Consider the following 27116-nt stretch of genomic DNA (forward strand, 5'->3'; position numbering starts at 1 on the left):
TGGCTTGGTCCTTTCCTCTTTACCGCCATTGCTTACCTTCCTACCTAATTTCTATACATCTTGAAGGACCAGCTGAGGTGTGCGGCGTAGATTCGAACCTTCAAGTAATCTTCAATTGCCAACCAACTCCCTTTTCCCATAAAACACATTGCACAATCTCCTTATCGCAGTTACTTCCGAATCAGCTCAGGCATCATGGCTACCCCTGCTATCCAAAAGACACCCTTCGAGCACCCTTTGCCATCAAGCAAACCAGCCGCCCCTGCAGAGCTCACCTCCGAACAGCAGACAAAATACGATGAGCTTCTCCAAACCGTAAAGTCGTGGGAAAGCCTCCCTAAAACCTCCGCAAAGGGCGCCGAAACCGCGCCGCTCTCCGACACCGAGAAGCTTTGGTTGACCCGCGAATGCCTCCTCCGCTACCTCCGAGCTACGAAATGGCACCTCGCCCAGGCCGAGAAGCGTCTCCAAGACACCCTTGTCTGGAGACGCGAGTATGGCACTGACACCTTCACGGCCGATTACATTTCGGAGGAGAATGCCACAGGCAAGCAAGTCTTGTTGGGTTTCGATAATGAGGGCAGGCCATGCTTGTACCTGTTGCCAAATAAGCAGAACACAGCCACCAGTCCAAAGCAGGTGGAACACCTCGTCTTCATGTTGGAGAGGACTTTGGATGTGGCTCCACCAGGCCAGGAGAGTTTGGCTCTGCTCATTGACTTCCGCAACTCAAGTTCTGGATCAAGCCCCTCCGTCGGTACCGGACGATCTGTTCTCAATATTCTTCAGAATCATTACCCTGAGAGGCTGGGAAGGGCTCTCATCACGCATTGTACGTATTCTAAAAAAACCGCATGTAATTCATCAGGCTGTAGACAAAAGACTAACATGTTCATTTTCAGTGCCTTGGTACGTCACCATCTTTCTGAAGGCCGTCTCACCATTTATCGACCCGGTCACCAAGACGAAGATCAAGTACAATGAGCCTTTGACCGATCACGTTCCTGCCAGCCAGCTCATGAAGAATTCTGGAGGAGAGGTCGAGTTCGAGTATGACCACGGTACATATTGGCCAGCTCTGGATGCATTGGCTGCTGCCAGAAGGCAAGAGAGGAAGTCTAGATGGGAGGCTGCTGGCAAATTGATCGGCGAAAGTGAGGTCTATCTTTGGGGTGGTGACGAGAAGAGCGTTGGAGCTGCAGGAGGTGACAAGGCTGCGAACGGAGTAGCTGACGGAATTGCCAATCTCAATGTCAACGATGATAAGAAGACAGAGATCCCTATTGCTGAAAAGTCTAAGGAGGCTGTTGAGCCAGCTGCGCCCGCTGCCGACGAGATCAGCAAGGCATGATCGAGGGGGAGATGGGAATCATGAAGAGATGTACTAATTGGTATCTACTCGCGTTCAAGCGCGTGATCGTCGTAATTTCACTCAGAGATATCATCCTTCAGTGAAAGAGACCAAGAACTTCTTCCTAATAATCAAACCTGAAGGTTTCCTAATAGACACAATAGAATCAACTATACAGGGAAATCGTGTCACGTTGCTTCAATTCCCACGCTGACTTCCAAACCGAAACCACAGGTCTGCTGCAAGACCGAATACTCCGTAGAAGATGACCATGTTCAACTTTACTTCCGGCCCCAGCCACGCTTGTAGTCGTTCTTAGCCTCGAGAGCGTAATCAAGCTGGTCCTTGTAAAGCCTGTAGAGATTTTGTATCTCGCCAGCCTTTTCCATCTTATCAACTATCTTATCGGCCTTTTTGCGACGTTTCTCAACGCTCCACTTGTCGCGCTTGGCCACCTTCTTTTCTTTGAGATGGCCTTTGCTTGCAAGATAATCGATGACCCAGGAGTTCAGGTGGTGCCTCCAATGGTGCAAAGTGTGTGCCATCTGGGCGTTTGCTTTGCACGTGGATCCAACGGTGAAGACTTTTGACTCGGGCGGCACAATCTCGCCGGTGGCGTCGTAGGTCTTTTTCTCGCGCGAGCCCGATTCCGATGCATCTGAATCAGTGGATGCCCCTGAGTCGGAGCTCACGTCTGACTCGTCTGAATCTTCTGTGTCGGAATCGACAAGCGGTTCAAGGGTCGATTTATTATAGGGCTTTCCGGTAAAACATATGTTGAAGGTCGCCGGGTGTGTTTTGCGGTTACATGCTTCGCAGTGTGGGCTCGATATAGCTCGGATATGCTGACCAATTTCGTCTATTGTTACATCCGGCCTGGCTCTCAGCGCTCTGGTGAAGCCGGATGTCCAGGCAGAAGACGAGAATTTCGAGGAGGCGAGTCCATTCACTTCGTCATCCAGCTTGCGAAATGACAGCGTGTATATCTCGTCCGTGGATGAGAACGCCGGATTGATCTTTTTCTGCACCATCCACTCGACTGCATACTTGAAAAGCTCTCGAGGTTTCGCACGGCCAAGAGAGCTGAACTCAAGGGGAAGAGCAGTGAGCTCCGCAGGCGCTCCTATCGGGTCATCCGCGTCATCATCAATGAAGTCTCCATCCTCTTCGTTTTCCTTGAACATGTCAAACGGATTTGTGTTTTGAGTACTAGATCCGTCTTCCGCATCGTCACTCTGCTCTTCTGACTCGGAGGATTCTTGCACACTATGATCTCGAATATCCTCTTCCTTCTTGTCTTCCCTAATGATCTCGAGCTCATCAGAGTCTGAGTCCTCCAATATCACTGCGCGCTTCCGTGCGGGAGTTGCAGAAGATGATGGCGCGACAGAGGAATTACCTGCTCGTCGACGTTTCAAGGCCTCTAAAGCTTCCTGTCGCTTGTTCAAGGGCTTGGATTGAGTGCTCCTTAGTCGGCCTTTATCAGGCGGCGGCGAAGACTTCAGAAAGTCCAGGTCCTCTTGCAAGTCCATTTTCTCCTGGTGATTCCCTTTGGCAGCTCCGTCATTCTCTTCTTCACTGTCTGACTCGTCCGGTGTTCGTTTGCGTTTTCGCGTACTTGGCGGCGCGAGTTCGTCTTCTGAATCTTCAAGGTCCACCTCACTATCAATGGTGATCTGCGCATGCCGTCTGCTACGGCGTCCGCTACGGCGTCCGCTACGCCTTGGGGTAGCAACCACCCCTTGGTCACTTGATTCATCATCTGATGATAGTGAGATGTGAGGATGTTGCGCCGGTGCAGAGTCTTCGTCACTGGATATGCTCTGTACTTTCTTCTTTCCTTTCTTGACATTTTTAGCTGATCGTGTACGCTTCGCAGGAGCTACGTCCTCCTCCGATTCGCTGCTAGACACTATCTTCGGTTTGGCAGTTTTCTTGCCTCGCTCTTTCTTGGACTTTTTAGGCTGTGGAACAGGAGATTCGCTCGAACTTTCGAGTAAAGCAAAGTTCTCATTGTCAGAACTGCCGAACATGCCTTTACGGTTTCGGAGCACCGAAGATCCCATTTCCATGCCCCTTTGAACATCGCGCCTTTGTGGTGTAATTTTACCCAGATCAGGAGATTCCTTCGGTGTCGCAAAAGCGGGCGCATCGTTGCCGTCATCGTCAGGTTTGACTTTTCGCTTTTTAGCAGCGTTGCTAAAGTCTAGCCGTGTCTGACGGGTGCGCTTGGGAGGCATTTTCGGTGTTCGAGATTGATCTATCCTCCCGATAAAGGGGATATGCGTACGTATTATCAAACGCTCGATTGTCAATAGTTCGTGCAACGATTGGGTTTCGAATGCGACCACGCGGATCAGTGAAGCCTGGAGATAACTCGTGTGCGGGGACAGTAGTGATCGGACATGTAAGGTGGAGCGCGTAGGAGTCGTTGAGGCGATGTCAATGAAACCCTAGCATAGTAGGAATAAAGGCCCACGAAGGCTTGGAGTCAAGCATCATCGGGCGCTGTCATTATGCGACGAAAGTAAAGTTTTGGCGAAGAGGTAATAGTTATCGATACGCGAAGGTGTTGTCTTGGCGGTCGCGAAATCACGTGCTGGGTCTTTCACACATATGGCCCCTCAGCATACATTGACTGAAGAGTTAAGACTACTGATCCTTCAAAAGTGCCCTATAGTCAAGTATAACGAAGAGCACTACGTCAATGTACTACATCAGTCATAGCTATCTTCACATGACCATGGATTTGCAGGTAGGAGTAAGCCCTTTTTCCAGGTCTCTGCCACTAAGTTCCGAGCCCTGATATTTGGAACGTAGTAGTAGTCTAAATTATACATCTTTGAGCGACACAAATGATTGCAATAGCTTGATTTCAATATATACAGAGATACTGTCTCATGGTATCTACGCAGCGAATGCATAACTTCCCAACAGCTGATAGACCTGCCATGGTCCGATCATTTTTTCACTCTTCATGGCCGTAGCAACCATCGCCGCTTGTTTTACTCCGAAACGATCAGCGATATATTCTACTTCTTTGGTAATCCAGCTCCTCGTTTCTGGCGGACAGAAGGATGACCACGCCGCTACATACAGCGAAAACAGGATAATGTAAACGTCCAAGCTATGAGTGAGCGTATGAGTAGGAACTTTACCACTGGATTGGGTTCCAGGGTACTTGGACAAATCGCGTGCGGTATCAACCTTGCAATCCGTCATTTGTGGTGTCAAAGTGCAGATTTGGCGAATCATCTCCTCAACGATAGGTTGTGCATGGTGATGCATCCGAAGCGAATCAGCAGTTGTGGCCTGACCAGAACTTTGGGTCATTTCTTCGCATAACATGATTCTGGTGAGCCTCACTACATTGGTCATTTGTGTCCCTGTCCGGTCTTGGGTCATGTCGTAGTAAGGCTCAAGCATTCTTTCGGTTTTTATCTCAGGGATGTCATTCCTATGTGGCTTTTCCAGGTCAGTGGCGAGTTGTGCAAATCTCATATCAAGATCCATACAACGCCGTAGGATTTCTCCTCTCTCCATAGAGTCTTTGTTCGAAGTGCATAGTAAGTTTGCGCACTCGATCATAAGCCCGGTCAACCTCCACTTTGGATCAGTAGTATCGATAAAAGACGCTGCATACGCTCGAACCTCGACAACTTCTTCAGGAACCGGCTCTCTTCTATATAGAGCTGTTACCATGGCGTTCAGAGCAATCCTCGTCAGGCCTTGTAAACTCGCTCGGTCGCGAAATGTGGACAACCCGCGCAGCCGGATTAGCGCGAGGGAGCCGGCAACATGCGCCACACTCACATCCTCGGGTTCGATAACTCCAGGGTTCGAAATCTTTTCGAATAGATCCAAGACCAGCGACGCATCCATAGCATGTGCTACTTTTGCTGTCTCGGGAGATCCAAGTGCAGCGCGCATTTCGCGAAGAGCAGCTGCATACTGCTTGTGCGACAGGTCTAGGGCGGCGCCCGAACGGGTCTGGTGATGAAGAAAGGCAAGGCTTGCGGCGTCAATACTGAGATTGAGATATTCGGGCGTAGAAGTCTTATTCAGAAACGGTAGAAGGAAATCCCATGTCCTGCTAAAGTCTGTCACATAGTACGCATAGAACAGCTCCCTCGCTTGGACTTGCAGGTCCAATGATAGCTTCTTAGGAGAGCCAAAAGATAGGGCATCGGTTTTGGTACCCTGGGCTCGTTTTTGTAGGGCTCTGCAGCGAACCGCTTCGGTTTGATCACTGATACGAAGTGCAGATGTATCCCTATACCCAGTGCATTCGGCGCCAGCTCTGGAACATGCGCCACATGTTGGTTTCAGAAGATTACACTGCTTCAAGTCAGTACATATAAAATCTACCAAAATTGCCATTTGCGTACTCTCAACTTCCGTTCACGACAACGCTGGCAGCCACGACCAGGTTTTCCGCGATAGACCATGCCAAGTCCTTGCGTCCTTGCGTCGTAATTGGACTTTAATTCTTACGCATGCAACTGTTTACACATAGGTGTGGAGCCGTCGTAGCGGGATGCCTGGCGGGAGAGACAAAAAACATTCGATGATGAATACCTAGGTAGGAAGCCAAGTAGGCACCCGAATGTTCGAAGGAAGTAGACTGTCTGGTTTCCGCTAAGCCTATCACGGCAACCAGTTCGACGCTAGACGTTGCCTTGATTCCGCTGACATTGCATAGCCAAAGTGACTGAATTGGCTGGACATGGAGTCCTTTAACTCCTTACTGATGTATCTTTCTGCTATTGCCAGGTTTTATTTTTGTATGTACAGTAGGGAACCTACATCATACGTCTAATGTTGCATTCGGGCTAGCCGTCTGAATCACTACCACAATACTCAATTGGGACGGATTCCAGTTGAAATATCTAAACACTTCAGAAGTGATGTAAGCACTTTTTTTGTTATTCTACTTGCATTTCTCTCGTACCTGCTCAGGGACTACCCGTCTGTTCAGCTTGTTGATGAGTTTGATGCCGAGAGATGCGCGGAGCTAGTCGGTGGAAATGAGATATATACGTGGGACGGGCAAGGTTTGTTTTATATGAATTATTGGATATCATAAGTATGAAAGTGGAAGCATTCAATAGTTTGAATAGGCTCATGAGGGCTTCGTTATATAAATACAGTTGTCATGAGAAGATCGTAGGCTCTGTCTGGTCTCGATCACAGATTCGTGACCTGGTGTTTCTAAACTTCGACATCGAGTTGCCACTCCGGTGGACCGACCCTCCATTCATCAAAATCGCGAGTACCCGGCATTTCTCGACCGTCGCGAAGTCGAAGCCGGGGGAACCCCTGATTTGGCCAATCCTTCTTCTCCACCTTGAAATTATGCAGAACCAGTGCACCAGAATGCCATCCCGCAGCGCATACGTTCAACGCGAAGAATGCACCCAACCCATCATCCTCACCAGCCTTGGAAACTGGTGTAAAGATGTGCTTAGCCTCTTGTTCAATCCATTCGCTAACTTCCGCTTGTACCTCTACATCTGTGGTCAATAGTTGGCTTCGTTCCTTCGCTTCTTCATGGTCATGGCCTGCAGCTGCGATACTCTGCAGCCACTCTTGCTTAGCATCCTCAAACCAGACTTGTCGACCATTGGTGTACGCATGAGGTATCAGCTTACCCTCCGCTCTGCTGTACTGAACGCCTCGAAGTGTACCGGGAGCGCCCGTGTGACCGAGTCCAAGGGCACCGCAAGATTGAAGTTCGGTTCCATAGGATGTTATTTTTCCGGTGGAATGCAGCGCAAGGAAATGATAATCCCCAAATGCTATCGAGATAACATCGTTGTTCTGGAGGGCAGGTATTCTTTGGAGACCACCAATTTCCGCTTGATCGGAGTTGTTTTGGCGTGCGTTCCAACAGTTGTCCAGATAACTCTGTGATGTAGTGATGACTTCTCCGTCTTTGAAGATAGCAAAACGTCGGAACGTTCCTTGGACATCTAGCGGTTTCTCACTCTTGCTGCGTAGCGCTTGTAGCTCTAAGATCTCGTTGACACGATTGCCTTCTCCAATGTGTGCGCAGAACACCCGGCCAATATCTGTTACGAAAACGATGTAGTTCTCGAGCACAATATAATTCAGGACGACGCCGACTTCCTCACTTAGGATCTTATCTGCATCTGTCTCTCGAGAAGCACCTTTGACGCGCTGGTACGCTGTTTGTGGCACCTCGAAACTCTCCATGACAAGCATTGTATCGGTCTCGTCGTTCTCGATTGGTTCGCGTTGTACCGGAGACCACAGAACAATACCTGTACCATACACATAGGCGGAGCTGCAGCTCCAGCCTGCCACCACCTGCTTCACACGACCATAGAGTGGGCTGGCTGCGGGAGAGGACTCGCCTGAAGAAGCTTCTGTGAGGTCGACATGTACGAACTTCACATGTAACGATGGCTTCTCCACGTCGTACCAGGACCAGATTCTACCACTATCAGATAATCCAAGGATATGAGAGCGGCCAGCGGAGAATTGTTTGATCGCGATGGTGGGTTCTTCATATGCAGCAACGGCTGCAGTGTAAGGATATCCGACTGGGAAGCGCAGAGATTTCGTGCCGCTGTGGGGGCGTGAGTAATATTGACGTTCTCCGTTGAGTATTCCAGCAATATGGAGGGTTCCTTTGGATGTGAGTAGAGTTGTCGACCACCCACCACATTGCATGTCGGCAATGATGCCTAATTCCTCATTCCTATCCATTTCGACTGGTGTCGCGCAACCCTGCATTAGTGGTGCCATTCGTGGACGTCTTACACCCCGAGGCCCGGGGAAACGCAACTCTGGTGAGGAGTGTCCTAAGCGATTTTGAGAATTACTGCCCCATGTGAAAACGCGTGTTTGAGTGAGCATTCGGCGATATAACTTCTGCCAGCGGTCACCGTCATGTTGGACAATAGGCTGATTGGGCACACGGAATGTCTTTCTGGTCTCATGACTCCAGTAAGATGAGTCTAAACGGATAGAGTCCTGTTGGAAGGCTTTGCAGGTTGCACAAAATGCCAGGAAGCTTTTGGCGTCCAGATACGGGAAGATCAGGACCAGAACATCAAGTGGAAGGTCGACGATTGAAGTGGTTGCCATTATCAAAGTGCCAGAATCTGTTTGGACTTGGTGTGAAATTACTGGCAGCGACGGTGATCTACACAAGGCGGTTGAAAGGAATGATCGAAGTCGAACGAGTGGGGTAGGGAGGACAAGGAAGGAGAAAAGAAGGACACTGTTAGTGGTGGTTTTTAAAAAAAAAATTGATCGAACCGAGGGCGCGTGTGGGCTTCAATGAGTAAAAGGCACTGTGTTGTTCAGAAGAGCAAAAGGATATGTTGTTGTTAAGTTTAGAAGAGCTGTTGCCTTCAGGTTGATGTTTTAAGTGAGAGTCGCAATCAACAGATTGACGTCAGACGAGCACTTAGACACTAGTCCTAATATAGTTAGCACACTTATTCGGCGATTTTGCAAAAAGTTACCGACCGTTGACTCAACACCACAATTTCGAGAAGCCACAGTCGACAAATCACGCACCATTTGCGCCAGTCCACGACCAAAGGCCTTTTGAAGATAACATCAGAGATCTAAGAAAGAGATATATAAAGTCGAAGCCGAGTGCTATTATTCGTCATCAGTCCAGGAATTATCGTCTGTCGCCCACAGCACCCCACATTCCGATTTGAGAGCCGAGCTGCCTTTGAAGACTATAGAGGTGATACCGTCCATCAACATGAGTGAGCCCACAGGCGGAGAGACGGCTCCGTCTCCAGCTCCCATTGTCAATGATTCAACGACAACTAGCGGAACGCCCGCGCAACCTGAGACTGCTGCTCCCCCGCCTGCTCCCCCTTCTAAGGACGCCAAGACCACAGAGGCAGCTGCGGGACCAACGAAGCTCTCTGCTGCCGAGTTGAAGAAGCAAAAGCAAGCCGAGAAGCAAGCTCGCAGGGCGCAGGCAAAATCATCCGGACCACCTGCACCACAGAAGGGGCCATCAAACAAGGAGGGCGCCAAGTCACAGAAAGAATCCAAGCAGTCTAGCAAAGATGATAAATCTAAGTCATTACCCATGCGGAGGCGCAACTCACAGCCAAGTGTCGTAACACTCAAGGAGACGAAGAAAGAATCCCGGAAAGAGAGCAAAAAGGATTCTCGACAACCAGGTCTCTTCTTTGGTCATCTGTACAACCAACCCCGCCAACATTCAATTGTCGGCGCAACCAAGGAAGTGCACCCGGCCATTCTCGCCCTTGGTCTGCAATATAGCAGCTATATTGTATGCGGAAGTACTGCTCGCATGGTTGCAATGCTATTGGCTTTCAAGGCAGTCATAGATTCCTACCAGACTCCCGTTGGGACCAGTTTGGCACGCCACCTCACATCACACCACCTCAGTCCACAGATAGACTACCTTCGAAGTTGTCGTCCGCTCAGCATCAGCATGGGAAATGCTATCCGATGGTTGAAGGACATCATCATCAAAATCGACCCTTCAACCCCTGAAGCCGAAGCGAAGCGTGACCTCATTTCCGAGATCGATGACTTTATCCGAGACCGTGTCACTGCAGCCGACAAGCTCATCATTGATCACGCTGTGAAGAAAATTGAGAATGGCGATGTTATTTTGACGTACGCATCGTCATCAATTGTGGAGAAGACATTGGTGCACACACACAAGGCCGGGATCAAGTTTTCCGTCATCGTCGTCGACTCCAAGCCCTTGTTTGAAGGCAAGCAGCTTGCCAGGAAATTGGCCCACCATGGAATACCAGTGAAGTACTTCCTTGTTACAGGAGCTACACATGCAGTCAAACAAGCGAATAAGGTCTTCTTGGGAGCGCACGCTATGATGTCTAACGGTCGACTCTATTCACGAGTGGGCACTGCGATCATATCCATGCTCGCACACGCACAGTCACTCCCAGTCATTGTACTTTGCGAATCGGTCAAATTTACAGAGCGCGTGGCTTTGGACTCTATCGTCGGCAACGAAGTCGCCCCATCCGAGGAGGTTCTTTCGGAGGGTGAGAGGCAGGAGCTACTTCCCCTAAAGCCTCATCTACCAGCAGGACTGCTCACAAAGCTTGGTGAGAGCACAGACAAGGCAGGCGTGGAAAAGGCCAATTCTTCGGGAGAGGTGTTGAAATGGATTGAGGCTTCCGACAATCTCCAGATGTTGCAGGTCCTTTACGATGTGACCCCTGCCGAGTATATCAATATGGTTATTACGGAGTACGGAAGTCTTCCTCCAAGCTCCGTTCCAGTCGTCCATCGTCTGAGCATGGATAAGCAAGAGACCAGGAAATGAGTGGGTGACAGCATTTATTTGCTTTCTATTTGGGTATCTCTTGTATATGATTTCATGTGTTCAGATGTCACGTTGATTAACCATGACGGGCAGCTTAAAAGTGCCCTGTAGAGTCCTTACTAGTAGATAGGAATCTCATGATCGAATTAGGAAATGACCTTTACCTCGCCCCTCACTGCAATTCCACGCTTCGTGAACGTGCATTAACCCGTCTCCTTGATGAACACTCGTATCGCGTGGCCCATCATCGAGGAAGTCCATTCCCAGCACCTCCACCTCCACCGCCACTACTCTGAGCAGCATCACCACCAGTCCCAAACCCAAAATCCGCGACGCCAGCACCTGGCCTCCTCTGAAGTGCCACCCTAACAGACTCATCCCTCCTCCTCTGTCCCACCCTCCTCACGCCCGCTCCACCAGCCCCAGTAGGTCCCACGCCACTCGCAGACGCACCCCCAACGGTGCCTGACCTCCCAGCCACACCCCCAAGCGCGCGTTCACCCTGACGTAGCAGCTCCTCGAGCCCGAGATCCTTCCATTGCGATTCTTTCCTTCCCTGCGTTGCCCTCTGTATTCCGAACGCCGCATGTTGATCTGGCACCACGTCGTCCTCGTCTTCGGGGTTCACGGGCTGATGCTGTGGCGGGATGTAAATCTCTTCTGGTGGGATGTGCGAGTTTGTGGGGTTTGTGAATGATTCGAGGAGGTCGGCGTGGTGGGACTGATGCATGTGGAAGTAGGTGAATGTGCTGTCTCGAGACATTGTGGCGCGCAGACTCTGTGTATTTGTGTAGGTGTTGAGGTTTTGTAGGTAATATCTTGCGGATAATCGAGTTTACCGCTCAGTGGCGCGCTGATTTTGAAGGTTGGTTGTTGCGAGTAGGTGGAAGGTTGTTGTGGAGGTTTGTTATCGATGTTGATCGTTGAATCTTCAACACGGACCCGCGAGGCGCGCCATTGGGGTAATCACGCTAATCCGGAACAAGACACTGCCACCAGCAATGTCATACTTAAAGTTGACTTCGTCCCCAGGTTGTCAGATATCGATCTTACTTGGTTTCACCGTTTTCACATTTAAAATCAATATGCGTCGTCATTGCTTCCTAATCTGTTCTGCGAGATCTAGCAGAAGCTAGTCCATTCACTCATTTCCCAAGGAACATTACCCCGTTTAGAATACTTAGTACGGAGTATCACCCAGTCCGTACAGCCGTATTACTTCAGACATGGCCACTGGAGCAGTTGATGTGGCCGTAGATTTCAACAAGTGGAATCGGCCATAACGAGTCGCTAGTTGACCCGGTATGAATGGGGCGAAGTTAGATTTCAACTACCGAGGTTTGACTAAACCGATGCGTGGACCTTTATTAGATTACGGTGTTAGCGGATGTGCACCGGAAATATGACGATAGTATAAGTTGGATGTTGTTGAGTTTGATGACCAGTATAATACCGACGATTGCTTTTGGTCTTCAGAGTCGTGGTATTCTCATCTTCATTCATAATTAAACATCGTCCTTAGTGCTGGAGCGCGCGCAGACCAGACTCTTCACTGAGTTCAATTGTATTTACCCCTTAATATCCATTATTACATCAATCAATCCCGCAATTCTCTCCCTCTCTTCAAGATCCTCATAATCCCAAAACGTAGAACATAAACCATCATGTCCAACGAAGGTCGATGCAATTGCGGAAGCATCAAGGTCAAGCTACCCGACCCTGCTCCCTCGCCCATCCTCTGCTACTGGTCCGTCCATCCCATTCCTCGCTCCATCAAACATCCCCTAATCCACAAATGACCTCCACAGCTTCAATTGTCGACGAGCAAGCGCAGGAATCTGCTCGGCCAATTACATGGTCCCATGGGCGGACGTGACTGTCAGCGACCCCAACAAAGCGCTGAAGACGTACAAAGATAGTGACACCATATCCGGCAATACCATCACCCGTCACTTCTGCGGGACTTGTGGATGGTATGTGTATATAGCGGACTCGTTCTGGGTTTTCGTACTAATTGATGTCAGCCCGATATACAGTTTGACTTCGCCGGATTCTCCCATGGTCATCTTGAAAGGTGGGCTGTTTGAACACACTCCGGCTCCGATACATGAGGTCTTCACTCAGGATAAGGTCCCGTGGGCGAGCTTCCAGATCCAAGAGAAAAAGGAGAATTTGTAGTTGCAAAGGGGGAGGAAAGTTGATAGTGTCCATGTATTCACGTAGCAAATCGTAGTGTGGATAACTGATGATTCTTTTGTAATTGATATCTGACTGTATCTGACTGTAGAAGTACTGAAGCCATCTAAAGGTGTGTCAGAATCTTTGTGTTCTAGTATGTTGATTGATACCGAACTTTGAACAATCCTGCTGTAAAGGAATTTTGATGTTATGGTGATCCCGCTTAACCCTGTACCATTGCTCCGTTCGCCCAGAAATGATGGAAAATAAATGAAACCATTTAATCGTGAATGCGGGGAATATAGTATGCATTGTCTATGATGTTTTGGAAAGCATCGCTGAATAGGGATCCCTTGGTCATGTTTAGGCAAGCCTGCCTGGTCCGTTGTTAAGAAAAGCACGTAGTGAGGAAATGCAGTAAATCACGTCGAAGTTGGACCCGGTATTGGAAACCTCGGTCTAAGCTTCATGAGAAGATTTTGGTCGTGCATGCGGCTCGTTCCAGTCCTCGAATCGGAAGTCCGTAGCGTCGTCCAGGATAGTAAATTTGTGCGTAGAGAAGACGATCGACTCGTACAGGACACGGCCAGCAGCCCGGGCTTTCTTATGCCATGGTCCAAGTCCGCCTGCATATGCATCTTCTCGAGAGCGCCAAAAGCCTTTTTCAACAATGAGTACCCACTTTGAAAATTTTTAGTTTGGGGTATACTCACACGTTGCCATATTCCTCCGTTCACCATTCGTCGCACCAAACCAATACTTCAACAAGCCTCCGGACTCGCATGCTTCGCGATGACTCTCGTAGTCTAGCTTGTAGAGCCAATCGTTGTCGATATCTTTATTGAGCTGAGAGCGGAAGATGACGACGTAGAAGAACTGCTCTTTCCATTGGAAACCCTCGTCTTTGGCCAATTTCCGGACAAGCTCGAGGACAATGTCGAAGTTCAATCCTTCAGTGTACGGTGCAGTTGCATAATCCGGTTGTACGGGTTTTAAGGCTGTGAGAGCTTTGCTGAAGATTTGGTTAGATGTGTCGAGGTCGTTGAGGTCGAGGTAGTGGCCGGGGTTGTTGTATGGTGAAGAGATCAGAAATGATGATGTTTGGATGGTCTCTTTTTCTGAATTCTTGTTTTCATGCTCACTGTCGGCTGAGTTCAATTGACCGAATGCGGCAGCTTCGAATCGCAAGGCGTCGAATTCAGTTGTGATCAATGATGGGTCGAGCACAGTGGCGCCTTTTGAGGACAATTGTGCAGTCGGCTCGCTGGATTTGGTGGATAGAGTTGAAGGGTCTTTTTCTACGACTTCGTTTGCGAGTGCACTCAAGTCTAGACCGGGTGCCATTTTTCAAGATAATTGAGGCTCAACGAGTTGAGGCTCAAATTGCGCAACTTTGCCGATCTTGCGATGTCGTACCGGGAACGTGGTTCGGTGAATTCGAGTGATCGGATTTGACACAAAGACTTTGCTCGTTGTTCAAAGGATTAAGTAGTTAGCGATTTCAAGTGTCTGAAAGTGAAAGAGAATAAATATAAATTTGAATCGTTCTGGGAAGATTCCAAACTCTTTGTATGCAGTATCTTTGCAATACGGGAATGGCCCAATTTTCGAAGTGACATCGCGCAATGCGAGCACGCAATTCAACGCCATAGCGGAATATTGCACCACACCACCACCAACAATCGCGGGTATTATTAAGGGCGTTTCGGTGTAGATTAGTGTCCGCACGCCAAATATCTTCCTGGTTGTAAAAATCTGCGCTGCGATTTGCTGGGGATTTGTGTGTTGGATGAGAGAAAGTACCCCGAGTCTAAGTCGGATGCCATTTTGGGCGTTAGTAGACTCACTACCCCAGGATCATTCGTTGTTATGGGGCTACCAGCGACAAATCAGGACGGCAACACTTATGCAGGGTCACTTTGGGATGGAGGGCTAAGAGAGATCAACGACCAAAAAGACTTCTTATAAAGCCCTACATTGCATACACCAGCTCGTATTTACAGCCGACACTTCCCTTCGCTCCTGGCCGACTTTCGGGCTCTTAGCAGAAGGATCTGATCATGCATGTTCTATCAACGCAATAAGTTTCTCATCAAGGGTATCATGTAACATCGGAAAGCAAATAATACGCCAAAGCTCAACAGATCCCATGCACCGTACGAGTAGATGACTCCCGATTCAATCCTGAATCACTGTTTGAAGTAGTCTATGCGTGCGTTGCCAGCCCAGCGGCCACTGAGAAGACTTCAGAACTTTTACTCCGTATTCTTCAATGCAAGCTTCGAAGGGCATGTTCTGGAGCCGGTTGTCTCCGTGTGGTAGGGGAAATTGGATGCCCTGGGACTGGTGATCTTTCTTCAGTTCCAGAAGATTACCCCAGAGAATGAACAATTTCTCTCGAAGCTTCTCTACAATGTGCTCATTGGTATCTCTTCTGAGGCTAGTAATGATTAGCATATTTGCTGCAATAGTTGGAAGGAGGTCTTACTCAGTTGCATCCATCTTGAGAAGACACTGTGCGTCTTTATCCGTGACGAACAACGGCAAACGTTGCACCTCTTGGTTACTAGAAACAACGGCGTCCTCCACAAGCAGGACGAATGCCCATTTCCAAGCATCGTCTCGTCGTCTGTTTTGATTGTCCGGGTCGTTCATTGCAACGTTCCAGTCGCAGTCCGCCATGGAATGCGTGAAGTCTTCTAGGGTACGTGGATAGAAATCGACAACGCGAAGGCGAGTACGATATTTGCAATTGACAAATGGCAAAGTAATTTCCGCCTCTGATGGGCCCTTGGTAACCAAGCCGGTATTTGACATGATCTCTCCCAGTGTAGAGAATTGTATACTCGAATATGACGCACGGATATGTGGATTGCAGCCCTCTCCAGACGTTACCTCTGTGAATCTTTCCTGCAACAGTTTCTGCTCTTCTTGCTTCTTCAGTCGTCGCTCCTTTGCCGCTTTCGCTTTCTTTTTCGCCGTCTTCGACAGCTGTGGGTCACGATCGGTTGAGATCTCTGTGTGGCGTTTACCGTGACTATTGAGATATTCCTCTTTTCTCTTCATAAACGCGGCTGTTTGGGCTTGATAGCTGACCTTGCGAATCTTGACCTTATCTGGGTATCTTTGGTCCACATGGAGTGCCCCTTCCAGCTTATTGGCTGGTGACATTTTGATATGCACATCATCTATTCGAACGAGATCGCCTACTTGAATATTTTCGTTGACGTACGTAGCGTGCGGATCCCATAAACGGATCGCCATGGTGATCTGCCCATAGGGCCCTTGCCAGTTCTTGTTGGGAATGGAATAGGGGTCATCGACCTGCTGGGGGTCTTCATAGAGGAATAGGTCTTTATTGACAGTATAGTCGGTCAGGTAAACGTCGATTGTGTTGTAGCCCGTGTCCCAAGTCTTTACAACCTCTCCTACGAGGTCGTAATACCTCATTATTTGCACGTCCTTGATGAGCGAGAATCCTCTCCGTAGCCGGGCCTGTGGGGAGGGTTTATGTGTTATAGTATTTTGCGGGTGTGTTAGAGGTGATACTGATGTCCCAGCTGCTGCTTTCATGCGGATGACTTCCATCTGCTCACTACGTGAAGGCATGGGAGCGTTGGCGCTTCCGACCCATCGTAGGTTTGAAAGTCCACCCTCTCCATATGCAGTGCTGAACTCAGGGTTTGGGATGTCTTTTGGATTGAAGAAGAGGACATCAAACCTGTATACATTAGAAGATGCAATGGCCTCGAATTTCGTGGAGTTTCCGTATCCTCCGAACTTGACTATTCGTATCTGACGGACAATGACAACGTCTCCCACGGCACCGAGCTTCGGCAAGTCGCCCATTTGTTTCCGAAATATCTTGCAGTTAATAGTTGATAGGCGTTCCATGGCCTCTCCAGTACCAAACTCATCTTGAACGGTGAAATGGAGGAGGAAGTCGTCACCACGTGACTTGTACGGTGGCTTCAACTCAGTGACTATTCCAATGAAAGAGGCTCTGTCGCCGGCACTACTAGCATCCTTGATTTTAATGAATCCAGGCAACGAAGCCATGGTGGAGAGCTTCGTATCTGAGAGCGGTTAGTGCATATCCCTTTTTAATGTGGGTTGAAAATAAAATAGTATGGGAGTAGTGAAAGCGAGAGCTTCCGCCGCCCTGGCAACAAGATTTTGGGTTTGATTATCCCGCGCGCCGACGGAGTTGGTGGGTGGGTGTATGCTCACTTTTTGGTCGCAAGGCAAGCCTGAATGGAAACGTCGATGAGTGAAAGGGTGATTTAGGATCAAAACGGCAAACAGTAGAAATGAATCTCCCGTCTCACGTGAAGAGTGAATAGTCACAATGAATGTCACCACAAACGCGTTTGAAAAACATTCGTGAAAGAGGACCACACAAACAATGGTTGCCGCCAAGACCTAGACCCCGCTATTTCCGAAGTAGCTAGACCATGCACGCTCTTGCCGCTTCCGCCTTTTCACCTCCCTGCCCCACGACTGAAGATAATAATCCCCTCCTTCTTTCTTTCTTTCTCTCTTTCTACCAAACAAAAACACACAACTACTCTATTTCCCTTTTCTCACCTCATTCACGACATCGCTCCACACCTGCGACGCCGCAACCATGGCCGACCGGTATATCCCAGAGCATCGCCGTACTACCTTCAAGGCAAAGAGCGCCTTCAAGCCTGATGAACTCCGCCGCCGCCGTGAGGAGCAACAGGTCGAGATCCGTCGCGCCAAACGTGAAGAGAACCTCGCCAAACGTCGTGGTATCGGAGGAGGCGACCGACCTGGTGCTGGCCTAGGTGCTGCTCCCGATAGCGATGATGAGGGCGGCAACATCGAGAGCCAGGTAAGTCTGAGACCATTACCCCTCGCTACTTTCCAGGGTGGCGCCGCGACGCCATCAACCCTCGAGAATCCCATTGCTAACAGCCCATGTCTAGCTCAACGAAGAACTCCCCCAGATGGTGAAGGGCGTATTCTCCGAGCAGATTGATGAGCAGATCCAGGCGACAACGAAGTTCCGGAAATTATTGTCCAAGGAGCGAAACCCCCCCATCGAGCGTGTCATTGAGACCGGCGTCGTGAGCAGATTCGTCGAGTTCCTAAACTCCCCCCACACACTGGTGCAGTTCGAGGCCGCTTGGGCCTTGACCAACATTGCCTCCGGCTCTGCCCAGCAGACCCAGGTTGTTATTGAGGCTGGTGCTGTACCCATCTTCGTCCAGCTCCTCAGCAGCCATGAGCCCGACGTTCGGGAGCAGGCCGTCTGGGCACTTGGAAACATCGCTGGTGATAGCCCCGCCTGCCGTGATTTCGTCCTCCAGGCTGGTGCTCTCCGCCCCCTTCTCGCTCTGCTCGGCGACAGCCGCAAGCTTAGCATGCTCAGGAATGCCACATGGACGTTGAGCAACTTCTGCCGTGGCAAGACCCCCCAGCCCGACTGGCAGACTGTACGTTATCCAATACAACCTACTGAATTTAATGCGCTGACACACCGTCCAGATCCAACCTGCCCTCCCCGTACTTGCCAAGCTCGTCTACTCCCTTGACGATGAAGTCCTGATCGATGCATGCTGGGCAATCTCTTACCTTTCCGACGGCTCCAACGACAAGATCCAGGCAGTTATCGAGGCCGGCATCCCCCGCCGTCTTGTAGAGCTGCTCATGCATGCTTCTACTTCTGTACAAACCCCGGCCCTCCGATCCGTTGGCAACATCGTCACTGGAGATGATGTGCAGACCCAGGTCATCATCAATTGCGGTGCTTTGCCCGCACTTCTCTCTCTGCTGAGCTCTACTAAGGATGGCATCCGCAAGGAGGCATGCTGGACAATCAGCAACGTCACCGCTGGAAACTCTACCCAGATCCAGGCAGTCATTGATGCCAACATCATCCCTCCTCTGATCCACCTCCTCCAAAACGGAGACTTCAAGACCAGGAAAGAAGCCTGCTGGGCAATCTCCAACGCCACCTCCGGTGGTCTTCAGAAGCCCGCTCAGATCAGGTACCTCGTCCAGAGTGGCTGCATCAGGCCTCTGTGTGACTTGCTTGCATGCCCAGACAACAAGATCATTCAGGTCGCTTTGGACGGACTGGAGAACATCTTGAAGGTTGGCGAGATGGACAAGGAGTCGGGTGCTGACGGCAACAACGGCGAGCCCATCAACCGATATGCGCTCTTCATCGAGGAGGTCGGCGGCATGGAGAAGATCCACGACTGCCAGAACAACGCCAACGAGGAGATCTACATGAAGGCATACAACATCATCGAGAAGTACTTCTCCGACGAGGAGGGCGAGGCTGAGAACATGGCCGAGACCAATCCCCAAATCAACCAGGACGGTCACTTCGGCTTCGGCGCTCAGCAGCAACAGCAAAACTTCAACTTCGCCAACGGCGGTGACTCAATGGATATGTGAGCTATGTTACGAAGTGATAGTTCGCTTTCCTGCCGTTTCGAGCGCAAGTCGTTGCTGGGGATGAAGATTGTAAGAAGGCTAAATGCTGGAAAGACCAATTCAGTGTTTGACAATTATTGGTCGTCGAGATACCCAAATGGCTGTACAGGAAGCCATGTGCAGACTGTCCGATGCAGTCCCACATTGCCCCCCTCCCTCAATGGCTCAACCCACAACCCCTCATCTTCCCGATCAGCCCTGTCGGCGACATGTTTACTGTCGATCTCAGGTATATTTAATTCATTATTCTCCCGGCTCGAAAACCGTTCCCATCCGATTCCGGACCGACCCCTTTGTTATGATTATTATGAAAGCCTCGTAAGATACACCGTCATGTAACCCCCTTATTCAGCCGCATCATATCCCCGGAGTTGCGAGTTTTGGTTTACGTCTTTCTTTCCTTCCACTGCAATTGGACCACGTCATTGGCCCTTTGGGGTCGGTTTGCACAGGCAGCGTGATGGCATTGGTAGGGTTGGTCATGAGTGGACGCGTGCCATTCCCGCCTGCGTGGGTACAGAAGAGACTGAAGGCAACATAGCAAAATGCAAAAGAAACCCATTAATCTATCTTCTCCATGCAAGTGATGCGGTGCAATTATCGAAGTTGTATTTCAAAGTTTGTGCAGTTTCGAACATGATGAGTGAACAGTTACCAGTGACAACCAGCTTTTTACCTTTATTAGAACTCATGAATTTCTTTAACATCTTTGAGGATCGTATATGGACGATCCAGATACAGTCTTTTGATATCAATTACCAAATTACTGGTAGTCTTGTTCCAATGAGGGGGAAAACCTTGCTTGCTTACCTCCTCTTGCTCCTGTGAGGTGTCTTGGCGGCCGGGCATCCGACCCCACGAACCCCACGACACGTCTGCCAGTCCCAGCTCGTCATAGGCGTGGGGGGAGGATCCGTGTACATACATACATATCTCAATAATAATTTCTTTATCCGCAAGTTGCTTCTGTTTGTACATAGTTATTCACCCTATACGCTGTCGTCGAGACTGTCAATTCTAGGATGTTTGCGTTTCACTGAAAGCGTTGACCATCATACCTTGCTGATGGCGCAATCCTCAATACCTATCTTGCCATCTCCGGGCTCGTGCTACAGTCATATTGTCTTCTTCCATAAAACTGCGCGCACAACGAACCACACACCCAACCTACAATCCACACTTCCGAGCTGAGCATTCCCATTGCATGCTTTAGCTATTGTCCCTTGGAACACGATGTGCAGATTTATGGTAGCTTTACTGACTCATCACCGCTGTTCACCCTCTGACACACGACCAGGTCTACAAGGGCAAGGATGAGATACTTCTCTCCGAACTCATCCTAAACCCGACTCATTCCATTCTCACACAGTCTTTCGATTCTCGGTTGCGATTAGTATGTTCCCCCTGCCTTCCGTCCATGAAGTTTCTCGCTGACTAGCTGTTAGGACCGTCGCCGACCGCACAATGGCGATGGCTTTGGAATTGGGTACTACACCTCGCCATCGCTCGGGCCTGAGCCATGCGTATTTACTTCTACCATTCCTGCTTGGAACTGCATAAACCTATCTCGTATCGCATCGAAGACGACGTCCTCGCTCCTGTTCGCACACGTTCGCGCCACCACCGAGGGCAACTTGTCCGATTCCAATTGCCACCCGTTCCTATACAAAAGTCTCATGTTCATGCATAATGGAGGGATAGGATGTTTCAAGCAGATCAAGAGGCGGTTGGCCTTGAGCTTGAACGAGCAGTGGTTTACGCTCGTCCAGGGCTCCACAGATTCCGAGTGGGCATTTGCCTTGTTCCTGGACTGCTTGGACAAAGCGGGACATCACCCCGACTCGGAACCTAAGAAGGGCGGATTTGGGCATACTGTACTGCGGAAGGCCATTTTGAAGACGATCGAAAGGATAAATGGATTTATCAAGGAGATTGTGGGCGAGGAAGGCGTCGGAAGCGAAGATAGCAGGAGTCTGCTGAACTTTGCCGTTACAGACGGAGATAGTGTCATCTGCACACGATATGTCAGCTCCCGAACCGACGAAGCTGCGAGTCTGTTTTTCTCCAGTGGGACAAGCTGGAAAGAATCAAAAGGAAACCAACATGGGACTGAGAGCACGAGCTCTACCGACCCTGAAAAGAAGGACTATGTGATGGAGAGAAGAGATAAAGGTTCTGACATTGTCCTTGTCGCAAGTGAGCCATTGACATTTGAGAGAGGTGCGTATACTGCAGCATTTTAAGCATGCAAAGATTTACTGACGCTTACCTGAGACAATTGGGTTACCGTTCCCACAAACTCGACCATTACAATCTACAAGCAGACCGTCATGATACATCCTATCATCGACGAATTCTACTCAGCCAACCCTGCGCATTCCCGTTCTGCGGGCTTCGCACAAGCGAAAGGGCAGACCATTACTGGCCCGGATAAGAGAGTCTTACCTCAGTCAAGCAACGGAACTGATAGTGGATCGGTCAGCCCACAAAGAAGCGCGGAGATTGTGAACGGAGCTATCAGCAGGCTGAAGGTGAATTGATTAAATCCGCTTCTCAATGAGGATGTGGCGGCCTTAACGGGTTGTTGTTTGCATAGCGTTCTCGCAAATTGTATGGCTGAGTTGCATCACAGCAATCAATTCAGTTAAATCTTTTTTTCTCTCATACTTTGTCTTGTTGGGCTTAGAATGGGTTGTCACATATAGAAAGAAAATCACGACATTGCCCTACTGGAATAACATTGTTACCAATAGTTGCATGCCCCACTTCCCCAGGGATCCATGTCACGTAAATACCCTGGACCTCCATATCTTAGGTAGCTCCCTTAGATACTTCCCCTCCCCCACCAACGTCACTCAGAGCTCTACATCTACAATGGCATCTGAAAAACCCTACATTTTGGTTACGGGCGCCACGGGATTCATCGGCGCCCATGTGGTCGACGAATTACTTCGTCGAAACATCAAGGTCCGAGCTGCTACAAGAAGTCTTGAAAAGGGCGAATCCTTGAAGGCGGCCAGGCCAAAGTATACCGAGCTACTAGACATCGTCCAAGTCACCGACTTCTCTGAACCAACGTCTCTTCTCGACGCGGTCAAGGATGTTACGGGCGTCATTCATGTGGCCAGCCCTTTCACATTCAACGTCACGGACAATGAGAAGGAATTGATCAAGCCGGCATTGGCAGGCGTGCGCGCAATCCTCGAGGCAGCAGCCGAGAACTCAAATGTCAAGCGGATCGTTATTACTTCTTCATTTGCATCGGTTGTCGATGTCAACCGCACCGCACCGCCCAGGTTCGAGTACACTGCGAAAGACTGGAACCCGCTCTCCTACGAGGAATCGGTAGCCAAAGAGACGAGCCCAGTCATTGCTTATCGGGGCTCCAAGAAGTTCGCCGAGCTTGAGGCATGGAAGTTCGTAGAGGAGAAGAAGCCCGGATTCGACATTGTTACCCTGTGCCCGCCTATGGTCTTCGGCCCAGTCGTCCATCCGCTGTCTAAGGTGGAGGATCTGAATGAGTCGAATGCGTCGCTTTGGAAGGTGGCAAGCGGCCAGGAGTTCCCGGCAGCCCGAGTCCCCTTCTGGGTCGACGTGCGGGACCTTGCTGTAGCTCATGTGGAAGCACTGCTGAGACCCGAGGCTGGTGGCAAGCGATATACTGTCACCAGTCCGGAGAAGTATTCATATGGGCTCGTCGCTGATATTATCAAGGAAGAGTTTCCTTCGATCAAGGATAGGATTGCGGCAGGCAACCAGCCGGTCGTTGATACTCATGATTTGGACGGCCATACTGCTGCGAAGGAGCTGGGTGTCAAGTATACCGGGTTCAAGCAGACTGTTAAGGACTTTGTCGAGGAGGCTTTGTCATTGGAGAAGGCTAATTTGACCAAGTGATTCAGTGTAGATTAATAAAATACATGTATCGCCCTGTTCAATATTAATGACTATTTGTCCGTGAACGAATGTTTCCACTAGAGATCAAGGCGACCAGCAGGTAGAACATGCGATGATGAGTGTGGCCATGACGCTCGGACACTTACCGCACCCTTCGACTGCACTACTGGTCGACGCGTTCTCTCGCTTTCCCCCACGTCTTCATCGCATCCACCAAACAACATCACATCACCACCCACCATGAGCGCGACACCAGAAGCTCCCCGCCGACGTTCCGGGCGCGTTCCCAAAAGAAAACACGTCGATTTGGCAGATGTTGGCTCCTCCGCCGACGATTCGAGCGACGCCGAGCCCGACGAGGAAGAATTGCGCGAGAAGCGACGCAAGAAGGCAAAGAAGCCCAAAACCAATGGCGCGACAGTAAGCCTGGCCATCCGGCCTGCAGGTCCCAAAGCCAAGAAGGCGCCGAAGCCGCGGAAGGTGCCCATTCGCAAGAGCGCGTTGCACGAGGAGGACATCAGTGGGCTTTACGCAGAAGTCTTTGCACACGGAAACAAGCTCGAGGACGTCGCGGCACAATGGGTTGCGAGCTTCGGCGAGCACGAGGCGCGTGCCGTGGCCGACGTGGTCAATTTCGTCTTGCGCGCCGCGGGCTGCACGATCAAGATTGATGAAAACGACATCGCAGACCCCGATAATTGCCCGAACCGTCTGGGCGATATACAAGAGGAGTACCAAGCTGTAAGTTGCGTGCGAGGAGTTGTGTGGACGCGCGCTGACACGAAGTAGCAAGAGATTGTTGACTACCCACTACTGAACAAGACGCGAGGCGGGACGGCGTTCAAGCACGCGCTACAGGGCTTTTTCTCTGCTCTCATCGAGACCATCGCGCAGAATGGCCTGCTTTACAATAATACAGAACTTATCGAGAACATTGAGGTGTGGATCAGCACCATGTCCTCCGCTCCTAATCGACCCTTCAGACACACAAGCACCGTTGCTTCGTTGGCAATTACTGGCGCACTTGCAAGAGTCGCGAGTGAGATTGTAGAGACGACAGCAAAGAAGATCCGACAGAGCGAGGGCGAATCGAAGAAGGCACGCGTCAACAAAGCACGCGTCCAAGCAGCAAACAAGGAGGTGGAGGAGCTTAATCAGAAGCTGGAGGTCGTAGACGCAGCAATCACAGATTGGTTCGATACCGTCTACATTCACAGATATCGAGATGTCGATCCGCGGGTCCGGGTCGAGTGCGTCGAGGCACTTGCGGACTGGATCATGACATACCCAGACAAGTTCTTCGATGGACAGCATCTGCGATACCTGGGTTGGGTGCTTTCTGATCCTCATGCCCCAACGCGAATTGAAGTCCTGAAGCAGCTTCAAAAGCTCTTCAGTGACAGCGAGAAGTTGGGCGGACTAAAAACTTTCACAGAGAGATTCCGACCACGAATAGTGGAAATGGCAACCCACGATGTTGAGACGAACGTGCGCACAGCGGCTGTAGAGTTATTGGACATTTTGCGAGAGGCAGGCTCTCTCGAGCCTGATGATGTTGATTCTGTAGGAAGGCTTGTTTTCGATGCCGAGCCGAAGGTCCGAAAAGCTGTTGTTGGTTTCTTTGCCGAAACTATCAATGGTGCATACCAGATGCAGGTTGAAGATATGGGTGGACAGGAAGCTTTAGACGATGCTCTTGCTCCCCCGGAGGGCGAAGAGGAGTTTGAGAACCCCAGGCTGGAGTGGCTGAAACTCAAGTGCTTGGTTGAACAACTGCTAGCATACGATTCAGAAGACAACGAGCTCCCATCACAAATCGCTCGCATTGCACCTCCAGGGTCAGAACTGGGGCTCGCGGCGGGTGATAGCACGTCCCGTTTCTACTTAGCCACACAGGCTGTGTACGACGCAATACCAGAGCTTCAGTCCTGGGAAGTGCTTGCTGGTTATCTACTGTACGATCACTCAAAGACGGCGCAGGATGGCGCTGGCGATGATGTAGAGCTCATGCTCCAACAAAACTGTAAGCTGGACGAGCAGCAAGAGACGACGCTTTTAGACGTCCTGAACGCATCCGTGAAGATTACGCTACAACGCCTCGCGGAATCTCAGAAGGACAAGAAGAAGACCAAAGCACAGCGGGAGGCCGACCAGGAAGAGCACTCAGACACAGTTCGGAAGCTATCTACCCTGATTCCTCAATTACTGAAGAAGTTCGGCGCCGTTCCTGAAGCGGCTTCGCTCTGTCTTCGACTGGAACGAGAGCTCAATCTGGATGTATTCCAAGAACTACGGCAGACGGCTGCACTGAAAGCTCTCTTAGACGACGTCATCCGCCAATTCGTCACACATCACAACGAGCATGTCCTAGACGAGGCAATACAGTCTATATCTCATCATCTCACGCACGAGGAGTCACAAGAGATCACTGAGAGCAAGGTGCAGGGTCTATGGGACGAGCTGCTGCAGACATTCAACGTCATCCGTTCTGGACAAGACGTTGCAGCCCGCGGCGACCTGCCGTCCAATGCACTCACAGGCCTCTCAAACATAGTCCTCAAGATCGCCAAACTTTCCAAGATCTCAGAGCCCTCAATACTCGATCACACCCCAACAACAAACCCCAAGAGCCGGGCAAAGAGTTCGAGAAAGGCACCCTCCACTCCACCAATCACCACTCTCCTGCAAATCCTCCACCGCGGCATTCCCGTCGAAGACGTCGACGCAGACACAGACGTTGCCGAGGACGCACTCGTCGGCCACACAATGAACGCGATGCTCGCATATTTCGTCTGGAAGTTCCGCTACTGCGCGAACCATCTCGAAGCCGGCACTGCGATTCCCGACAACGAACTCACATACATCGCAGAACGCAGGGACGTTTGCCTCACAGCACTAATGGGCATAATGGAGAGCAGAAAGGGCGCCGACGACCTCCGGCTCGAGGCCGCCCAACTGCTCCTTGACATCTACAACATGTTCTACGCCCTCAAGCGAGTCAAGACCAGCGCCCAAACACCCAAGAAGCCCCAAGGCCGAAGCACAACCCAACCCAACGACGACTGGGAAGTACTCTGCCAGCAGATCGACGCCCCGACCACAAAAGTCCTCCTCCAGATCCTCACAGCCGCGGAATCCAACCTCGCGAAGCGCACAAGACGACACCTCGAGGAACCCGACATCGACGACGACCCGATCGACCCGGACGACGAGCCGGAGAGCAGCGACGACGAGGCGGAAGAGGAAGACGAGCGCGTGCAGGAGGAGAAGAAGATGCGCACGCTGCTCGCCGAGTTCCGCCTCTGCTATCTCGGCAGCAGACTCGTAAACTCAGTGCAAGTTGGCACGCTGGGCCCGGACGTCAGGAAGCGCCTCGAGAAGAATAAGACGAAGCTGGGTCATGACTGGAAGGAGGTCGTGGCGCACCTCGACATTGTGAAGACGTTGAAGAGCAAGGCTGCGAAGAAGGGCGCGAAGGCGAAGGAGGGTGAGGCTGCTCCCAACGCAGTCACAACCAACGCCAACGCGAAGCAGCACAAGAGCAAGGAGATTGTCGTCGAGAGCGACAGCGAGGAGGAAGAGGAAGACGAGGAGGCGGAGGAGCAAGGCCACGACGACGACGAGGAAATGGCTGACCAAGACGACGACGGCGACGGTGACGGACAGCATGTCAACGGCGCCGCTAACAACGCCTCCGACCACAGTCCAGACGTAGAAAGCGTTCTTGGCGATTGATTCTAATCACATCCATGTTTTGTGTTTTTCTATGATGTTCAAATGCAGGAGGATGTATTGGGGGTGGGGGGGGGGGGGGGAAGAGGGAAAGTTCCCTCTCTTCATGTTCTGACTGGAAAATCTTTTATTAGCGATATGAAACTTTCTTCTTTTCTGCTC

At 50.5% G+C, this 27116-nt stretch overlaps 13 protein-coding genes across 13 annotated transcripts; 7 read left to right on the top strand and 6 right to left on the bottom strand.

Moving 5' to 3' along the window:
• Positions 1-12: 12 nt before the first annotated feature.
• BU24DRAFT_426442 (CRAL/TRIO domain-containing protein) lies at positions 13-1525 on the top strand. The gene is made up of 2 exons (XM_033528969.1): positions 13-832; positions 903-1525. The coding sequence occupies exons 1-2, from the start codon at positions 196-198 to the stop codon at positions 1349-1351; spliced, it is 1086 nt and encodes a 361-aa protein (XP_033379704.1). The 5' UTR covers positions 13-195; the 3' UTR covers positions 1352-1525.
• On the bottom strand, positions 1406-3865 carry BU24DRAFT_426443 (uncharacterized protein). The gene has a single exon (XM_033528970.1). The coding sequence runs from the start codon at positions 3589-3591 to the stop codon at positions 1633-1635; it is 1959 nt and encodes a 652-aa protein (XP_033379705.1). The 5' UTR covers positions 3592-3865; the 3' UTR covers positions 1406-1632.
• A 278-nt stretch (positions 3866-4143) lies between these two features.
• On the bottom strand, positions 4144-5966 carry BU24DRAFT_426444 (uncharacterized protein). The gene is made up of 2 exons (XM_033528971.1): positions 5740-5966; positions 4144-5689 (listed from the first exon to the last, which is right to left on the bottom strand). The coding sequence occupies exons 1-2, from the start codon at positions 5797-5799 to the stop codon at positions 4259-4261; spliced, it is 1491 nt and encodes a 496-aa protein (XP_033379706.1). The 5' UTR covers positions 5800-5966; the 3' UTR covers positions 4144-4258.
• Positions 5967-6430: 464 nt separating this feature from the next.
• BU24DRAFT_426445 (RCC1/BLIP-II) lies at positions 6431-8732 on the bottom strand. Its single transcript, XM_033528972.1, has one exon. The coding sequence runs from the start codon at positions 8462-8464 to the stop codon at positions 6563-6565; it is 1902 nt and encodes a 633-aa protein (XP_033379707.1). The 5' UTR covers positions 8465-8732; the 3' UTR covers positions 6431-6562.
• Positions 8733-8871: 139 nt separating this feature from the next.
• BU24DRAFT_426446 (IF-2B-domain-containing protein) lies at positions 8872-10841 on the top strand. Its single transcript, XM_033528973.1, has one exon. The coding sequence runs from the start codon at positions 9099-9101 to the stop codon at positions 10674-10676; it is 1578 nt and encodes a 525-aa protein (XP_033379708.1). The 5' UTR covers positions 8872-9098; the 3' UTR covers positions 10677-10841.
• BU24DRAFT_426447 (Apc13p-domain-containing protein) lies at positions 10682-11591 on the bottom strand. The gene has a single exon (XM_033528974.1). The coding sequence runs from the start codon at positions 11437-11439 to the stop codon at positions 10921-10923; it is 519 nt and encodes a 172-aa protein (XP_033379709.1). The 5' UTR covers positions 11440-11591; the 3' UTR covers positions 10682-10920.
• A 749-nt stretch (positions 11592-12340) lies between these two features.
• BU24DRAFT_466084 (uncharacterized protein) lies at positions 12341-12854 on the top strand (the record flags this gene model as incomplete). The annotated part of the gene is made up of 3 exons (XM_033532333.1): positions 12341-12423; positions 12485-12649; positions 12701-12854. 3 exons carry the CDS (start codon positions 12341-12343, stop codon positions 12852-12854), a joined length of 402 nt encoding a protein of 133 aa, XP_033379710.1.
• Positions 12855-13275: 421 nt separating this feature from the next.
• Positions 13276-14620, bottom strand: BU24DRAFT_486081 (uncharacterized protein). Its single transcript, XM_033533404.1, has 2 exons — positions 13568-14620; positions 13276-13513 (listed from the first exon to the last, which is right to left on the bottom strand). Exons 1-2 carry the CDS (start codon positions 14196-14198, stop codon positions 13314-13316), a joined length of 831 nt encoding a protein of 276 aa, XP_033379711.1. The 5' UTR covers positions 14199-14620; the 3' UTR covers positions 13276-13313.
• A 205-nt stretch (positions 14621-14825) lies between these two features.
• Positions 14826-17167, bottom strand: BU24DRAFT_426448 (uncharacterized protein). Its single transcript, XM_033528975.1, has 2 exons — positions 15343-17167; positions 14826-15294 (listed from the first exon to the last, which is right to left on the bottom strand). The coding sequence occupies exons 1-2, from the start codon at positions 16911-16913 to the stop codon at positions 15033-15035; spliced, it is 1833 nt and encodes a 610-aa protein (XP_033379712.1). The 5' UTR covers positions 16914-17167; the 3' UTR covers positions 14826-15032.
• Positions 17168-17348: 181 nt separating this feature from the next.
• Positions 17349-19498, top strand: BU24DRAFT_279818 (importin subunit alpha-1). Its single transcript, XM_033522695.1, has 3 exons — positions 17349-17712; positions 17807-18316; positions 18369-19498. The coding sequence occupies exons 1-3, from the start codon at positions 17482-17484 to the stop codon at positions 19284-19286; spliced, it is 1659 nt and encodes a 552-aa protein (XP_033379713.1). The 5' UTR covers positions 17349-17481; the 3' UTR covers positions 19287-19498.
• Positions 19499-20431: 933 nt separating this feature from the next.
• Positions 20432-21974, top strand: BU24DRAFT_279833 (N-terminal nucleophile aminohydrolase). The gene is made up of 4 exons (XM_033522696.1): positions 20432-20573; positions 20623-20718; positions 20771-21545; positions 21600-21974. The coding sequence occupies exons 1-4, from the start codon at positions 20559-20561 to the stop codon at positions 21863-21865; spliced, it is 1152 nt and encodes a 383-aa protein (XP_033379714.1). The 5' UTR covers positions 20432-20558; the 3' UTR covers positions 21866-21974.
• Positions 21975-22199: 225 nt separating this feature from the next.
• BU24DRAFT_397839 (NAD dependent epimerase/dehydratase) lies at positions 22200-23222 on the top strand (the record flags this gene model as incomplete). The annotated part of the gene is made up of 1 exon (XM_033525360.1): positions 22200-23222. One exon carries the CDS (start codon positions 22200-22202, stop codon positions 23220-23222), a length of 1023 nt encoding a protein of 340 aa, XP_033379715.1.
• A 206-nt stretch (positions 23223-23428) lies between these two features.
• BU24DRAFT_376494 (STAG-domain-containing protein) lies at positions 23429-27019 on the top strand. Its single transcript, XM_033524620.1, has 2 exons — positions 23429-23963; positions 24012-27019. The coding sequence occupies exons 1-2, from the start codon at positions 23463-23465 to the stop codon at positions 26955-26957; spliced, it is 3447 nt and encodes a 1148-aa protein (XP_033379716.1). The 5' UTR covers positions 23429-23462; the 3' UTR covers positions 26958-27019.
• Positions 27020-27116: the final 97 nt, after the last annotated feature.

This window comes from Aaosphaeria arxii, assembly GCF_010015735.1.
Source record: "Aaosphaeria arxii CBS 175.79 unplaced genomic scaffold BU24scaffold_9, whole genome shotgun sequence".
Classification (NCBI taxonomy): domain Eukaryota; kingdom Fungi; phylum Ascomycota; class Dothideomycetes; order Pleosporales; genus Aaosphaeria; species Aaosphaeria arxii.

Excerpts from the sequence above, each read along its gene's own strand:
- BU24DRAFT_486081 (XM_033533404.1), bottom strand. The coding sequence starts at position 14,198 with ATGGCACCCGGTCTAGACTTGAGTGCACTCGCAAACGAAGTCGTAGAA. Across the intron at positions 13,514-13,567 it reads ACGGAGGAATATGGCAACGT|GCTTTTGGCGCTCTCGAGAA; the intron begins GTGAGTATACCC and ends TTGTTGAAAAAG.
- BU24DRAFT_426446 (XM_033528973.1), top strand. The coding sequence starts at position 9,099 with ATGAGTGAGCCCACAGGCGGAGAGACGGCTCCGTCTCCAGCTCCCATT.
- BU24DRAFT_376494 (XM_033524620.1), top strand. The coding sequence starts at position 23,463 with ATGAGCGCGACACCAGAAGCTCCCCGCCGACGTTCCGGGCGCGTTCCC. Across the intron at positions 23,964-24,011 it reads TACAAGAGGAGTACCAAGCT|CAAGAGATTGTTGACTACCC; the intron begins GTAAGTTGCGTG and ends GACACGAAGTAG.
- BU24DRAFT_426442 (XM_033528969.1), top strand. The coding sequence starts at position 196 with ATGGCTACCCCTGCTATCCAAAAGACACCCTTCGAGCACCCTTTGCCA. Across the intron at positions 833-902 it reads AAGGGCTCTCATCACGCATT|TGCCTTGGTACGTCACCATC; the intron begins GTACGTATTCTA and ends GTTCATTTTCAG.
- BU24DRAFT_426444 (XM_033528971.1), bottom strand. The coding sequence starts at position 5,799 with ATGGTCTATCGCGGAAAACCTGGTCGTGGCTGCCAGCGTTGTCGTGAA. Across the intron at positions 5,690-5,739 it reads GTCGTGAACGGAAGTTGAGA|TGTAATCTTCTGAAACCAAC; the intron begins GTACGCAAATGG and ends GACTTGAAGCAG.
- BU24DRAFT_426445 (XM_033528972.1), bottom strand. The coding sequence starts at position 8,464 with ATGGCAACCACTTCAATCGTCGACCTTCCACTTGATGTTCTGGTCCTG.
- BU24DRAFT_279818 (XM_033522695.1), top strand. The coding sequence starts at position 17,482 with ATGGCCGACCGGTATATCCCAGAGCATCGCCGTACTACCTTCAAGGCA. Across the intron at positions 17,713-17,806 it reads GCGGCAACATCGAGAGCCAG|CTCAACGAAGAACTCCCCCA; the intron begins GTAAGTCTGAGA and ends GCCCATGTCTAG. Across the intron at positions 18,317-18,368 it reads CCCAGCCCGACTGGCAGACT|ATCCAACCTGCCCTCCCCGT; the intron begins GTACGTTATCCA and ends CACACCGTCCAG.
- BU24DRAFT_279833 (XM_033522696.1), top strand. Across the intron at positions 20,719-20,770 it reads TCGATTCTCGGTTGCGATTA|GACCGTCGCCGACCGCACAA; the intron begins GTATGTTCCCCC and ends ACTAGCTGTTAG. Across the intron at positions 21,546-21,599 it reads GCCATTGACATTTGAGAGAG|ACAATTGGGTTACCGTTCCC; the intron begins GTGCGTATACTG and ends CGCTTACCTGAG.
- BU24DRAFT_426447 (XM_033528974.1), bottom strand. The coding sequence starts at position 11,439 with ATGTCTCGAGACAGCACATTCACCTACTTCCACATGCATCAGTCCCAC.
- BU24DRAFT_426448 (XM_033528975.1), bottom strand. The coding sequence starts at position 16,913 with ATGGCTTCGTTGCCTGGATTCATTAAAATCAAGGATGCTAGTAGTGCC. Across the intron at positions 15,295-15,342 it reads CTCAAGATGGATGCAACTGA|CCTCAGAAGAGATACCAATG; the intron begins GTAAGACCTCCT and ends AATCATTACTAG.
- BU24DRAFT_426443 (XM_033528970.1), bottom strand. The coding sequence starts at position 3,591 with ATGCCTCCCAAGCGCACCCGTCAGACACGGCTAGACTTTAGCAACGCT.